This window comes from Eucalyptus grandis, chromosome 8 (assembly GCF_016545825.1).
Source record: "Eucalyptus grandis isolate ANBG69807.140 chromosome 8, ASM1654582v1, whole genome shotgun sequence".
NCBI classification, from domain to species: domain Eukaryota; kingdom Viridiplantae; phylum Streptophyta; class Magnoliopsida; order Myrtales; family Myrtaceae; genus Eucalyptus; species Eucalyptus grandis.
Window position 1 is genome coordinate 34,820,490 of NC_052619.1, and position 17,006 is coordinate 34,837,495.

A 17,006-nucleotide genomic window follows, 5' to 3' on the forward strand; every position below is an offset into this window, starting at 1 on the left:
TGGCCTACCTTGTGTAATGACCTTGACATGTATAATGACATGATTTTATAGTGGTAATACTTATGTGAACTTAGTGCTTGTCGGTTAGTTTCAATTAACTTAACTCAAGACTAGGATGATTGGTCCAATAATTTACTTGCAGACCCGAGTTCATCCCAGAATGATTGACTTATTAAAAGAGACTCAAACTCTGTAGTGTGAGCACTTGACTTATATCGGGTTTGACATTTTCTTATTGGTTGATATAATGAGGATAATTCCTTTCAACTGCCATGCTTGATCACATGTTTCTTTCCATATCAAATTTTGGTCATTCCAAAATGACTATTCTCTATCATGAATCATAGTATTTATTATCATCTTAGGATTTGATCTGATTGCATTGAAGCCATTATTTGCTTATAGCTACCTCGTTTTCAACTTATTTATTTTTGAAATTGTAATTCGTTGTTGAACTATGTAATGAAGATATAGCTATTGTTGAACTTCATTCTATTGAATGAACATATAGCTTCCTATGAACTTCATTCTATTACATGATTTTATAGTTACTATTGAACTTTACTATTAAGCTTGAACTACACTACATGTTTACAGGTTAGGTATGTTCAGACTGGTGTTGATCTTGACAGCATAAATATTCTGCTACAATTGTCACAACCAATGAAGACATCAATGAATTCATCACAATTGATGGCATCGAATTTAAACAACAACGATGCATATGTGTTTTGCTATTGTCGCCTAAAATGTCCTCTACAAATAGCAAGGACGAAAGAGAATCAAGGAAGAAGATATCATGGTCGCAAAATTTTCACCGGAGTAATTTCGAAAAAAAAACTAGTGTTGACACATAATGAAGATGATGGTAGTTCGATGGATAATGAAGTTAGAGCTCTTAAGACACAACTAAAACGTGTCAACGAAGATGTGACAAAGCTAAAGAAACAAAATTCAATATTGAAGACAATGTTGGTTGTGTCATATGTGTTTTTTTTTATAATTATAGGAGATATGTTATTTGGAAATTCAAAGATAAATGATGTACTAAGCTTGTCGTAGGCAATGTCAATATTGAATGTATTATGTACGCTCTTTTAGTACTTATTTTTAGTATGGGTTGTATTTGTTGATATGAAGTATGAACATGAATGAAGTGCAAGTTATTGCAATCTCATTTGTTTTATAAGCAATATGTTTCTCAACCTCAACATTAAAGACATGTCATTTTTTTGTTTTTATGATCCATTGGGATGATATTAGGTGTCCAAATATGACATGAAAAAAAAAAAGCAAAATAATCTCACTACTTTATAAACAAATTGTTACAATGTAGTAAACAAACAAATAATAGATCCATAAACCCCATTGTATTGCATTAAGAGATGGTTTATAAGTATAGTTCATCACTAATCCCAACTCTATACAAACCGCGATCTAAGACAAACCTAAAAAATACAGCCACAAACACTATTTTATGGATCTCATCATTGATAAAAACAACAATATAGATCACCACTTCATCGAACCGATCTCCACCAGAAAAAAAAAATAGATAAAGAAAGAAAAATAGCAACACCGTGTCATCACTAAACCTACATCTTGTCACTTTGGTTTTTCGTGCAACTTTTAGTACTTTTGCATATCGTTTTATAAACAAGAGAATTCACACTGGCAATGCCACCACCACTTGCACTTGCATTTTTGCTTGTACGTCTCTAAACCTGCAGAATGTATATTCATTTTATATTTATGAAACTTTGCTAGTATAAACTAAGTTTTAAGAAAACATGACTTACTGTTTCATGAACAAAAGGATTCACATCAGTAGAATCACCACTACTACTTGCACCTTTGCGGGTACATCTCTAAATATGCAAAGTGTATATTCGTTTGATGTTTATGAAAACTTCACTAGTATAGATCAAATTTCTAATAAAATACTACCTAACATCCCATAAACATAAGGATTTACCTCGATAGATCTACCACTACCATTTGCACCTTACGTTTCTAAACCTGTAAAGTATATATTTATTCTATGTTTATGAAAAATTTGCTTGTAGAAATTAAGTTTCTAGGAAAACACTACCTACCATCCCAAGAACAGAGGGATTCATATTGATAGAGCTACAACTACCACTTGCACATTTTCTTGTACGCCGCTGAACCTGTAAGTATTACGTGATTTAATAAACTGAAAAAAAAAACATAACTTTGAAGATGAACAAAGACTTAGAAGCAATATCATCACATGCATTTATCAAAAGTGCCCACTAATTATTATACTTTTTCATAGATAGCATCAACCTATGGTTACCTATGCCAAAGAAGCACGCTATTAATATATTACAGAGGATTGTTTGTACATCATAATCAATATTAAAATATAGGCACAACACTAAAAAAATCAGGAATGTTAAGCTGTAACATAATTATAGTACTCATAATTTAGCTTATGTCAAGAGAAGACCATAACATAATGGAAATGTAAGAACTAACCGAAATTTTTTGTTTTGAAAATTGTTTTTGCAATAATGTGGACCCAATCTTTTTAATTGGACATGTTAAACTATTGTGTCCCGTTTTCGAGCAAGTTTAATATGTCATCTTCATTTATATCCTGGACATCCTTGTTTCACTTGCCACCTCACCTTCCTCTCTTGACATTTTCTGTTTACGTCTACTAGGTTTCACCCTAGCTAGCAGTGGTTCTGATGGCTTCCTATTAGTCTTTTTCCAAAATTTCTCTCCTTGATTTAGCATCATCATGTACTCATATGTAGCTAAAAACTTGGCCTTCTTATAATACTCATCAATATAGTCATACACATCCTCTTGCCTATGATTTATAGTAGAAATAACATATGGACAATTAATGCTAGCGAGCTGCCATTTTCTACAAGAGCACTCTCTCTTCAACACATCTATCACGTACTTGTTATCTTATCCATCACCTCATATCCAATATTACCATTCCATATCACTTGGTAGTATATTGCACAAATTCTATTTTCTTCTAACTTTCTTAAGATTCTCGAATCACAGTCCATTTTCCACCAAGTACATGCATCCCTCTGTGTATGCATTCTTGTCATTATTATTATCCGTATTTCTTCTAGCATACTATAACTGGACTTACATCTAGCATGTATAATTCTTCAATTAAATGATTTGCATAAGTTGTGGTCAATGATGTCACATTTTACATTAGTGGTGAAGAAAGCCTGAGACCAATGCTTTGGCTTTGTTTGAACCAAGTCATGATATGCAGCCGAACTAATTTTCTTTAATGCCTGAGAGTGTTCGTCATACTCGGCATAGTACTACTCTTAGCGCATTACCAAAATAACATTTGTATTTGTATTCTCTTATACTTCTTACCCAAAATGGCATGTATGTGCCTAACACACATTCTATGCTCAGTTACAGGCAATAACACAGCTACAGCTTGTAAAAGTCCCTATAAAAGATGAGTGCAATATAAATCATATGTTACAAATGCAACTATCTAAAAGGCATAGTACCTAAAAATTAAATAAGAAACTTACCTTTTGTTTGTCACTAATAATAACCCAACTCGTCCATACATGTTCGAAATGTTGAGATCATACATCAAGTTTATTAAGAACCACATTTAAGTATCATTACTTTCAACCTTGACAACCGCCCAAATAATTAGGAATATCTGATCGTTTGTATCCCTTTCAACAACACACAAAATTTGACATTGACAAATTCCCTTCAAGAAACAACCATCTAACCTCATAACTTTTTTACATCCACCAAGGAAACCTTTCTTACAAGCAGCAGAACATATGTACATTCGTTCAAATAACGCCTCAGATTGCATATCGGGTTGTTCCACCTTTAATGTAATGATACTCCTAGGATTTCTCCCTTCAAGAAACAACTATTTAATCCTACAACTTTACTACATCTATTAAGGAAGCATTTCTTACAAGCAATAAAACATATGTACATTCTTTCAAACAACACCTCAAATTGCATATCAGGTTGTTCCACCTTCAATGTAATGGTACTCTTAGGATATCTCCCTCTAAGCTCCTCTGCATAATCCCACAACTTTGCATATTCCTTCTTATAATTCATCATCGACACTTTATAAGCATGCAATTTAGCCATTGTACATTGAACTATACTAATATCTAAGCCCAATTGTTGCTCAATTAGCTCCTTAAAAGCAATAGTTTTGATAGTTAGCATTGCTCTTATTGTAGGAAGATAGTGATTTGTCAACCAAAAACTTGTCACTCTTCTATTTTTGAAGCTAATATTACATGTATGCTCTAAATGGTAGGTCTTTTTGTGAAATGATCCATTATGAGCATCAATAGATCTAGAGATCTTCCAAGAACAACTTTCGTTAGCACATTTTGCTTTAACGACATTTTTCTTATTTTTTTATAAATTTGATCTCTCTATGTTTAGCCACTAAGTACTTTATCAAAGCATCTTTAAATTGCCAACTACTATCAAATGCCATATCCACAGAAAATCCAGGCACAACATAATTAGGATAATATCTTGAAAACCTACTCATTCTCTTAGTGAAATTATCATTTCCTACTTTTGCATTAGACTCTAAACTCTCATTTGCTATTTCATAGTACTATGTCTCGCAACTAGCTATGGAATCAACCATGTCATCCACATCCAATGGTTGGGATGGTACCAATGCTCTGGATGGTTCCCTTAAAATAAGATCCTTTGTGGCCCTCCCACGAAACTCCATCATGTTCTTCCTTGCTTCCAGAAGCTCCTCATCATCAGTGAAAAATTTTACATCACCAAAAAAAGTATGTCTCGTCGTCGTCTTTCACAATATCATCCTCTATGTTAGTATAATCACCTTCATCAATTGTGTTATTAAGAGCTAAATTACCTAAGTGCTCAACAACTGTCTCATGAGTTAAATCAACATTATCATGAGTACTCTCACCAACCCACTGAACAACCCCCTCACCTTGCCCAACACCTTCACTCTCAATGGCACCATAATTATCACTTTCATCTGCCTCATCGACTACAAAATTTTCTCCATGTACGTTAATTACCTCTCAATACAAATAGCTAAACAATAGATCGACAACACTACTCTCATCCCATATATATCTCAACCCATCTTCTAGAGACTTTCCGAGAAATTTAAAATAAAGCTTCTCAAATTTACTATTTACCACTTTCTCAATATCTCTGATGAAGTTTTAGTAGCTTGGGAACTGATATCGAATTTTATTAAATCAATCTTGCCCCCAACATATTCAAGCATCAAGCGACGGTAAAAATTTCCACCAGGAAAATGCACACCTAAGCTGATTTGTTGCTCATCTCAATCGTACACAGAAAATGTAATGTATGTAAAAACAGCCACATTTTGACTTATGCATAAGTTTTGAATCATCTCGATTTCACTATGTTCTCATAATACCTTTTATTATATATCTCATTTAAAGAATCCAAAGGCCAAAACTTACTTTACAAATAAAGTTATTCAATTGACAGATTCTCATTTAAAGAATCCATATGTTCTCTAACACCTCAAAGGACAAAAGGTATGTTACGCATGGAAGAAGCAGTCTATTGGTGGGTTGAACTAGTTCCAGCGACTGATTTCAATTATATTCAAGCGAACAAAATTGGCATCATTAAGTTGACTTTCTTACTAAATAATTACAAGTAAAAAATTAGATGTAGGTTTTATTTCGTACCGCAACTAGTGAGACACGAACTTCCTTCAATTCCTACACCCTCTCTTCTCATCTTGGAATGAAGAAGGACGCAACCGAACCAATTGAACGATTCCTTATTTCTAAGGAACATAACAATTCTTTGCTGTCATGCCAATAAGCATGCAAACATATTCTTTTCCCAACCAATGACAACACACGCCAAAAAAACTAACGCAAATTGATAATATAAAATAAGATGAGGAGAATGCAATAAGTTTGGGACCATCGCAACATACATTTTGACTATTTTTTGTCCGTTGTTGTGTTCGCTCAACACTCTCCAACAACAAAACTGAACTAAGACCACAACTTCTCCTCCTGTTTGCTGCGATTTGCGATGGGCAAGTTGGGTCGCAGCGGGGTTGTGGCTGAATCGGGTCTTCACAATATGAATGTGTTTATGATTGTGACGAATGAACAAAAGTGCAAGGCAAAAGGTGCTCGATCAATGAACATGACAACAAAATAACGATTTGGCATGAGGAATGTGCCAAGACGAGATCGAATCTAGACAAAATCTGCGAGATTTTTGGGTGAGATCAAATTAGGGCTCTTCCGGTTGGGCAAATTCGATTTGGGAGAAAATAGGATGCTTGACATCTGTGAGAAGAACAATGTTGAGAAAGCATTGGCTGAGCATGGACTTTGTTTGGGGAAAAAATTTTGACATCAAAAGGAGAAAACGAAGCTCAATTTGGGGAAGATCTCAAACTAGGGTTCCTCACGTCAATTTTGGGAAAGAAATGTACAAGAATAACATAGAAGAAGAATGACGTTGTTTTTGGCTTTTTCAATTTTTTTAAAAGCGAAACGATGTCATTTTACATCTTTGACGTCCATGTCAGCATTGGCAACGTCGGTCGATGCTGACTAAAATTCCACATCAGATTATTCCGATTGAAGATTGCTAGAATGATTGAATTGTCATAAATATAAAATGTTTAGAACTAAATTAACAAAAAAAATGTTTATGATTGAATTGACATAATTATAATAGATTTAAGGCTTTTTTTTGGTAATTCTCCCCAAATCTAGCCATTGTTGCTTTGGTACTTTGGGGTGATTGGAAATCTAGAAATGCGGGAATTTTCAGACAAAAACTCTTGACCCTAATATTGTTGTCGATATAGCTCTTATCATCCTCGGTAGATTTTGCAAATGGAATTTTTTAGCAAGAAGACATGGAATCGAAAGAGGAAATGCCTCAAGTGATTGGAAACCACCTAAAGCTTGCACCTTTAGGGCAAACATTAATGGGACTTTAATACCTGGAGTGATGGAAGGGACAATCAAATGGATATTTCGTGATTTTGCTGGTCGATTGTTGAACGGAGGCATGCAATCGATGGCTATAATAGTGGCTCTCTTGGTCTAAGTCCTCACCTTGGTTGAAGCCCTTAAATTACACGCTCTCCTTAAAATGAAGAAGACAAAACCATAAAGCATACTCTCTCTCCTTTTTATTTTTTGGTCATAAATGGAAAATTTCATTCACGGCATCATTATATAAAAGTTCCCAAGGTGCTTGGGGAGGGGACAAGACCCAATTTGAATTTAAGTTTTTTTTTTTTTTGGTTTTGGCAATCCAATCTGCTACATAGTTGGCCTCTATAAGACAATGCATAATTTGGATACTAGAGAAAAACCGTATATTGTCTTTACACTTCAAGACAAGTGTGTGAATCCGAATCTCCCAACTTAGTTGATTTGATTGTTTAAGGCATTAACTAAGTTTAAGTTGTTAGACTCAAATACAAAGGTTTCATACCTTTTAGGATAGAAGTGGTTGAGGGCTTCCAACAAAACTAGGGTTTCGGCCATCAAGGGAGACAATGCCATCATCGAACAAGCCAGTCCATCCAAAATCCTCTCGACAAAGTCACGATAGACGTAGGTGATAGAGCTCTCCACCAATATAGGTTTGTATGCTCCATCTATATTGATCTTATAGACTCCATTCAACGGTGGGTCCCAAGGCCGTGATGGTTTGTTTACTCTGTTTCCAGATTTGCTTGACTTGGGGCTCCATCCGTTGAAGCTTTTGAGTGCCGCTAGAACTAAATCAATGAGGGTATTTGCATTTGGTTTCCTAATTCCGAAGATGGCTTGGTTGCGTGCCTTCCATATATGCCACAAAATTGCGCCACCGATTCTTGATCTAGTGAGTAACTCACCCATTCTTTCAATTTCCACCTTTATCCTTTACTGTCTTCAGAATATTCCATCTCTTCCCGTGAATTCCAACTTTGGTGTCATTGGTTTTCCACCAGAACGAGGCAATTTTTTATCCAATGGCCTTACAAATGGAAATCGGGATCTTAAAAACTGACATTGTATATTGTGGTAAAACTTAAACCACCGTTTGAAGCAACACTTCTTTTCCAACTTTGGATATTAGCTTTTTCTTTCAACCTTCCAATTTTGAGCTAACTCGTTTGAGAATCCACGCAAACATTTATTTTTTCAACACTCCTCAATCTAAAGGAATTCCAAGATATTTGCCAGTTTTGTCGATAATCGGAACTCTCAATTCCCTTGTCATATTATCTTTCAAAGTCTGAGGGTTAGTCCCTATTGAAGAAGATCCCCAATTTTTTAAGTTTATTTCTTGTCCAAATGCTATGTAGTATTGATTCAGAATCAATGCCAAATTCTAACACTCTAGAATTGTACCATTCAAGAAAAATATCAAATCATCTGTAAAGAGTAAATGAGAAAGGATTGGTTAACACTTGTTCAGTCTAATGCCTATAATGCTACCATTGTCTATAGCCATCTTCATTAATGAAGACAATATGTTTGTCACAAGAATAAAAAGGTAGGGAGATAATGGATCCTATTGCCTGATTCCTCTTAAAGGTTCAAAGTATTGTAAAGGCTCTCCATTAAACTTGACACTAAATGAGACTGTAGTAACATATTGTATAATCCATGCTACCCACTTCTCATCAAAACCAATCTTAATTAAGCATGCCTCCAAGAAATCTCATTCCACTCAATCATAGACCTTCTTCATGTCTAATTTGAGAACCACTTGAAATTTCTTTCTTCTTTTTTCTTATTCCGATTTAATGCAATACCTCTTGGAAAATAAATATTTTATCCTGAATTTACCTCTCGGCAACAAAAGCACTTTGTTTTACTACAATAAGTTCTAATAGGAGTGGTTTGAGTCCATTAGTCGAAATTGCATAAGCTGATTGGACAGTACCAATCTAATCTCTGTGGGTTCGAAACTTTCGAGATAATGGAGATATGCATTTTTTTTCAAATCTGGTGGAAAGGATCTAGTGTTTAGGAAGTTCCTCACCTCCTTTAGAATATCCCATTTAATATCTTGCCAATGCCACTAATAAAATAATCCACTAAGGCCATCAGGCCCCGGTGCTTTTGTTGCACCGAGTTGAAAAGTTGCTTTTGTTATTTCTTCTAAGGTTACTTCAACTGGCAATATATAATTCATTTTTTTCTATTACTACCTAAGGTACTTGATTTGGGAATGATGAAAAATTTTGGGGGCCATAGGATTGGTATAACTCTTGGAAGGAAAGCACAATATGTTCTTTCAATTACTTCTACTCAAATAGCCAGTATTTTCTGGATTTTGCAATATAGAGATCTTGTTTTTCTACCTCCTTTGAATAGTAGTCGCATCCAAAAAAATTGTATCTTTGTCTCCCCACCTGAGCCAATTGATTCTAGATTGTAACCCCCAATATATCTCTTCATGCCTCCATAAATCATCGATGTCTTCTTACAATTTTTTGAATCTCGCTTTGTCAAAGGATCTCGTAATATTACTTGTAAGCCACTCCAGTTCCTATTTCGGTGAGTTGATTTTCCTTTGTCCATTTGCAAATTTCTTCTTACTCCATTTGAAAAGATCATATTGCACATCTTGTAACTTTCCAACTAAATCCTTTTGAGGCTGAGTTGGAGAGCTCCAAGTTTTTTGCACCACCTCCCTACATTCATCACTCTTAATCCAAAAAGCTTCAAAACTAAATTCTTGTTTTTTTTTTACTAGTTTAAGTTGAAGATATAGGAGAATAGGACTATGGTATGATCCTATCACATGAAGAGCATATATTTCAACTTTAGGGTACATCAACCTCCAGTCTATCGTGCATACTACCTTGTCAAGTCATTCTTTTACATATTCATCCATTTCTCTATTATTGGCCCAAGTGAATGAACATCCCTTGCTGTCTATGTTCATTAATGAGCATGCATCTAGATAGTCACAAAAAGCCTTCATTCTAAATTTTTCAGCCAAGTGCTTAGCAACTTTTTCCCAATAAAACCGCACCTCATTGAAGTCCCCCAAGTACACCCAAGGCAGAGTATTCATGGAGCTTATCTTTCACAATTCCACCCAAAGTTGTAGCTTCTTGCGGTGTATATAAGGAGCATGAACAAATGTAATCCTCATTTTCTTACCATTTACCCCATTTTCACATCTCAAGTTCACAAAGTTCTTAGTCATTGAGTCTATATGCAGTGAATTCTATCATCCCACATAATAGCCAAGCCTTCCATCATGTTCACAGGATTAATTACTTAACAACTTTGAAATTAAAGTCTTCTCTTTATTTTCTGAACAAACTTAGCTTGATTCTTTGTCTCCATTAGAAAAACCAACGAGACACTAGAGGTCTTAATTCTTGGTTCATCGAGGCTGTGCACAAATCTTGGCAATTCCAACATAAGATATTCATAGTTCATTTGGTGGCTTATTAGGGTTAGCCACCAAAGCCCATGCAGGGACTTCTTCAATCATATGAATAGGTATGTCAAGAAGTCGTGTCTCATCCATCCAACCTTGGATTGGAGTTGATGGATCATGATTGCTCGCCCTCTTCTATTTTTTAGTAGAGGGAGTTTTTGGTTCTTTGCATGTCTTCTTTCTGCTACTTTCTGAACTTGTTTGGGCAGGCTGAATGTATAAACTTTTTCCATGCACAAGGCCTATGAGTAGAGTGCTCTTTCCCTTAGATTATACATAGTTATCTCTTCTATGTTGTTGTAATAAGAATATGTCCTCATTTGTTATACATCTCCCTGTTGTATATTGTGGTTAATTTTGGGAGGGTGGGCTGAACATCATCCATAAAATCAGTTTGTCATGGGTGCTCGGGGGTTTCGGGAATAATCTCTTTTGTATCTTCTGCTATTGATTCCTTTTGGTAGAATACTTTCCAAAAGGGACTATTTTAAGTAGTTTTAGCTTTTAGTCAACTCCCAAAACATCCTCCCAAGTTTGTTGTGAACTTTTCTTCATCATATATCTTTGTAGCAATTGGCATAGTGTTCAATCTTATTGCACGAGTAACAAAAGAATGGTGGCCTCTCATATTTAAAATCAAGTCATACTTTTTTATTTCCATGTCGCATCAATTGTCCGACTCTTAGTTCGGCTCCATGTCTAATTCCACTCTTGCTTTCCAATTTTATGTAATGTAGGACCTCATGCATCTATTTTCACATATAATACATTTCCCATCAAGTTAGCAATTTTCTTGATCATACCTTTAGAGTTCCACTCCAGTAGGAGCCCAAATATTCTAACCCAAAAAGGCACATGTCTTGAACTCATAACATGGATAGGAGTATCCACTCCATGATTTTAATAGCAATAAATGATTAGAAAAAGACCAAGGATCTTCCTTCAATACGCAACTCTTTTTCCTTTGTTACGAAATACAAAGTTGATTTTACCATTTTCTAGGGGTTTTACTTCCACATTCTCATTCCTCCATGCATTTTTCATAGCCATTTGAAGTGCTTGGAAGCTTATGCTAGGGTTTGGTATAATTGCCTGACAAGGAAGAAGCAACATTCCATAATTTTCTCCACTAAGAGTTCCTCATCTATAATATGCATATCATTCTTATACATTAACTTATCCAATTTATTGCAGAGATTGCCAGACACCCTACTACACCTTCTTCTTCAACTATTTTCACGTGTTTTTAACAACTGGGACCTTTGTCAAGCATGGGCCTGCGAGTTTTAACTCATACTTTAGAGATAGAGGACAGAAATTCCAGAAATCCAACTCATTGTAGGACTAAACCAATGATTTGTGTAGATCGACATCAAATTTGTAAGAATGGCAATGGAATAGTGAGAAACCGATCGAGGTTCAGACAAGGATCGAAGGAAGAAGAAACACTAAAGCTACAATTGCAGTGTAATATGGGAGGAGCTTTGGACAATTAGGGTAAAGTTATGGTGGAGGATTGGGGTTTTTGATTTAGGGTTTAAGGAATTGGAGGTCAGAGCTAATACAAGGTGGTAGAGAGGAGCTACATCCAGCAATAGAGAAGGACTCCTTTCGACTAGTTATATCTCTCTGTCTCTCTTTTGAATAATTTTGTCGAGGTAGAAACCGATTGTTTCATTCTAATCAATGCTCTTACAAGCCCTCTATAACTCACTTGAGAAGCTCACGCACCTATTTAAAAGTGCAATCAAATTTTGCTCAACGTTTCTAATGTTCAAGTATCTTATGGCCCTAGAGAAGCCAATTTAATTGCATATTGGGTGGCCACCCAATTGGCAACCAAAATTCAATTTTTTCCTCTAGCTTTTTGGGAATTATTATAAGCTAAAGCCCATCCCTCAACCATTTCAAACTTCAAATGAATTTAATGAAAATTTTTATTTTCTGACCAAAAAAAGAAATGATGGTAGGGGTGGAATTTGATTACCCTTTTTTTTAGCAATGCTATGCATATTGAGATGGAACTATTAAATTAGTATACTAAAGCAATACGAGGGATTATAAGTGGACATTTGAATAGGTTGACCATATTCTTCATCCAATAACAGGATACTAGTCTCAAAATAAACAAAGCACTTCTCTTCATTCTTTAACTGAAAATTCTAGATAATTTTGCGACTCGCAACACTTCTGCTTTAAAACATCCGACCAACGCCGGAGCACGTGCAATACTTGCTCTCTTGATCCAATATTTTCCCTTCCTCTTTCTTCTTTCAGCAAATCGCAAACTAGACCGTTCTTAAGGATATTTTCTAACTTTGAAATCCTCGGTTGAAGTTTAATTAACGACCAAGATCCTCTCCATTTAGAAGGAGTAAGCCAGAATGGACAACACATCATCAGCCCAAAGTGGAAAATTGCAAGCACATTCGAAAATGTCAGGGGCCATATTGCATAAAAAATATATATATAATCATAATGTTCTGGGGCAATTTATAATAACGGAAAACTTGGGGGGCGCAAAAATATACTCGGGCTTCTTGGGAAGAGGCCGAAGCCCAGAAGCCGCAACCCTTTCTTCCCTTTCCGGTTTTCCCTTCGTCTTCGCAGCGGTGTCTCGCGGGATTCGGCTCCGAAGAAGGCGAGCATGGCGGCTACCTGCGCGAAGACGGCGGGTCTTCGGCTCGCTTCTGCTTCCGCTAGAACGCTCTTGACCCGTTCGCCATCGTCTTCTTCTTCTTCTTCGCCTAGCTTGTCCTCGGCGGCGAGTAAGCTCGGCGGTCTGTCTTGTGCGGCGCCGGTCCCTTCCTCCTCGCGTTTCTTCACTGCCCGACGGGTCGCCCTCTCGAGGTTAGTCACGGCTCGATCTGGGTTTTTGTGGGTTTGTCTGTTTTTCGGGTGCGGTGGTCGATGCATAGTGCATTGGACGATAGAAGAGTTGGGACGCTGGTTGTTTCGGTCGTTAAGGCTTAGGTGGACCTCTAGTTGTGAAGTGCGAGCTTGGAAATGAGCTTGCATTTTTTGGGTGCATTTCGAAATTCACTCGTGATGGAGTGTGGTGGGTTGGATGAGAAAGTCTCGATGGAGCTGGTGTATCTTGGAGGGCTACCGGGTCAATTGAATCGGAGCTATTTGGAGATTGTTGGCGAATGTTAAATCATCGGATGTTGGCTTTTGTCTCAGGCTTCCTGTGGAGTTGGGCGGTGCGTTGTCGATGATGCCATTGCACAGCGTCACGGCGTCTGCTTTGTTCACTTCGTTGCTGTGTTTGAGTAATCACAGCTGGGGTTGTCTATCTGAAGGTGATTCCTTATTCTCATTGCTGGGATTAAGCTGTGTCGTTGTTCACTTTACTGGCGTCTTCATTCTTGTTCTTGAAGTACCCGTGTTGTCTAATAACGTTGTGAATCTCGTCCCGAGATGTTTGGCTCGGCCTCTGTTTCTTATATCACATCATAGCAAATGTTTAGTGGTTCACGCTACTGTGTCATTCATGATAAATTTCTGCTAAAATATCCAGTGAATCCAACTCTGCCCGGATATAGAAAAGGTTTTCCTTGAAATGTGGTTTGTGCTTGTGCCTTTGCCACACACTATGAAATAGTTGGAATATGGATCCATGGGTTGTATTCCTTGGAGATGTGTAAGATCTTGTGTCATCTTCTGGTTCTGTCTCAGGAAGGCATGGAACATTTGCCTTATACGAACATGTATTGCTCTTGTGCTTTCAGTATGGTCGCTGCCTGCATGAAAGTGGTTAGGTTACTCTCATTGAAATTCCTAGCATAATGGAGACTCTTCTGAAAACCAAACAACAAAATCCAAGGATGTGCCATTCTATCTACAAATCCTTGAGTTCATGGAAGGAATGGAAATATGCATGTTTGGTTGATTTTGTGGAAATCATAGTTGATATGCAAGACAAATTTAGAGTACAAGGCTATGTTGAACTCAGTCATGCGTACATGCAATTGGTTGGGGTTGCACCATGGATATAGTAAAGAATGCAATTTATTTCATAGGATAAATTCAAGCAGCCCAATGCTACTACCTTTTTAGGATAATTGAGAGACAAAAGTGGCTCTCTGGCTCTTTACTTTGATGATTAGGCCTCCCATTTTTTCCAAACTACTTTTTAATATGCAATCTGTTAATCAAATCTCATGCTCTGGAGAGTTCTGTTACTGACTGTTTTCCAATCTGTTCACTTGGTATATTTCAATTTATTTCACCTCTGTCGTAGCTCTATATCTATAACATGTAGTGCTATATCCTGTAACTTGTATCCCATAATTGGTGGGTAAGTAGTAATTTAGCATGTTGTTGAAGTCTATCACACCAGTGACAATGTTGTCAATGCCCTATCTGTTGAAAGGTAGGCATTAAACTTATGTCATGATTGATGATTTGAATAGCTGATTTGTAACCAGACAGTAAGGAAGGTTTAATATTGAGATGTCGCCCTTAACAATTTTGGGAATGTTAATGAGAGCTCCTGGGTAAAGGACAGATGATATAGCCGTTTAAAATAAGAAAGTGAATTTGAGAAAGGCTACTATTCAAAGATTGGTGTACCTATAAGAAAACAAATCTGGGAAAAGGCATGAAGAAAGGACTAGTTTGAGAATGGTGAAGTGCAAATCTTGGCAATTAGAATTCAATAAGCATCATGGCTGAAGCCTGATTCCCTGTTTTCTTATTGATAACTTTTTGGTTTTTAAATTGCATCAAGGCTACTTAGCAAGGTTTTAAATTTTGGTGGTGGTCATAGAAGTGGTCTCGTGATTCACATCATGATTCCTACCAAATGTTCACTAAAATTGCAGACGCTGTGTGCTGAGTATTTTTCAGTCATGCATCACAATGCAGATTATGGTATATTCTATGAAACTGATGCAAGATCTTAATCCTTACTTGATTATGGGTTCCTAGGAAAGGGCTTTCATCCAAGAAGAATGAGAGTGACAGATTTTTATGTATTTGACTTTGGATAGAATGATATCGCCAAAGAAAAGAGAGGCTAGAGATATTAGTATAGAATAATATTGTGATGAAATGATGAGGTTTTGTGTGTTTTGTCATGTTTGAGCTACCATACCAAGTTGACGCGATGCAAGCCAATTTTGGTTACTCTAGGTAATCATCACTGGTATTCTCTATTTTATTTAGAGAAAGGTCTTGTTAAAAAAAAGATTATTCTGGAAAAAAAGGATAATTGATATTGTCATCATTGTTTCTGCCATCACTGTCCTGTAACTTCTAGAGCCACAATGCCACTGTTTCTCCATGACATGCAAATTTCATCTGGAAGCCCTGTGATGGCTGTAGCAATGGTGCTACCCTCCCCAACACAACTGTGTTATAATGGTCTGCATCGCAAATAGTGCTTACGCTTCATATTACTGCCTTTTCTTAGTCAATGATATGTTCCACCATTTATATACCACTTGAACTTGTTTTTTGCTCAATGTTTGCAGGTTTTGCTACCCCTCTATAACATGGCAGCGTATTTTTCTTCTTCCGAGTTTCATCAGGTTCAGGGGCTTTAAGACTGTCAATTTTGCTTAAAGATGTTTACTTGTGTCATTAGTATCCAGCCTTCTCAGATTGCAACGGTAATAATCACATACATATCCCGTCACTACGCCTGTTTTGACTTTTGAGCACTTCTACGGGATAACTTGAGAGATGGGAAAAAAAGCATGCCAAATTTATTTTGCTCAGAGGGTTTAGTTTTTCCAATATCATTTTGTGCTTCCAAAATATCGATAGTGCTTGGTCCTTTTCATTTGTCTTCCCTTCCTATCTCTGCTAAAAAAACTCGATGCATTCCTTTTTGTCTCGGAAGAAGGCTCGTGATGGAGGCTCAAGCTATCTACATGCAGAAGTTCATGTTGCATATAAACTAAAATTCCTTGCCGGTGACCTGCTTCTGATCATTTAAACAATGTTAAGACACACTGCGACATAAACTGTACAACTACTACTGCACTAATCAAATCGAAAACCTGTCATACTTGTAAATACTTGCTTCATATGTAATTAACCCGATAGGAATTCACGACATCATGTTAACCATCAACAAGCAGTGGACTGTTTCGTCTTCTCCCAACTTTGATGGTCATCACCATACTGCCTGCTCCAATTACATTTCCGTGGCCTCCTTTTTCACTCCATTCTCAGCCAAGAAGCAGCCGAAAGACTGTAACTTGAATGAACAGAGCCATTGTTGATTCAGTCACGATGACTGAATCTCTATAGAACTGTTCTAATAGGCAGGTTTCCTGGATTTCATAGATTTTGTTGTTCTCTCCCACTCCGGAAGTGGAAAGAGAGGACGTTATATGAGAAGCTCCATTGGATATAGGGCCGGCAAATGGGTTTTAAGCCCATTTTGTGACTCAAATTTAGTGAACTTTAACAGGATAATTTAGTCATAAATCTGTTATACGGATTATACGGATATTAGTTTAGTTCTAAACTTTTCAATATTGTCAATGCAGTCTCAAATATTTTTAAAAATTCCA

The 17,006-nt window shown here is 36.6% G+C and overlaps 1 protein-coding gene across 1 annotated transcript; it reads left to right on the forward strand.

Annotated features, from left to right (window-relative positions):
- The first annotated feature begins 13,045 nt into the window (after positions 1–13,045).
- Positions 13,046–16,267, forward strand: LOC104414227 (hypothetical protein). Its single transcript, XM_010025269.2, has 3 exons — positions 13,046–13,329; positions 13,663–13,781; positions 15,957–16,267. Exons 1-3 carry the CDS (start codon positions 13,127–13,129, stop codon positions 15,974–15,976), a joined length of 342 nt encoding a protein of 113 aa, XP_010023571.1. The 5' UTR covers positions 13,046–13,126; the 3' UTR covers positions 15,977–16,267.
- The last annotated feature ends 739 nt before the right edge of the window (positions 16,268–17,006 follow it).

Bases quoted from the DNA above. Each gene is read 5' to 3' on its own strand.
- LOC104414227 (XM_010025269.2), top strand. From the start codon at position 13,127: ATGGCGGCTACCTGCGCGAAGACGGCGGGTCTTCGGCTCGCTTCTGCT. The intron at 13,330-13,662 runs GTTAGTCACGGC...CTTTTGTCTCAG, and splicing joins CGACGGGTCGCCCTCTCGAG to GCTTCCTGTGGAGTTGGGCG. The intron at 13,782-15,956 runs GTGATTCCTTAT...CAATGTTTGCAG, and splicing joins CTGGGGTTGTCTATCTGAAG to GTTTTGCTACCCCTCTATAA.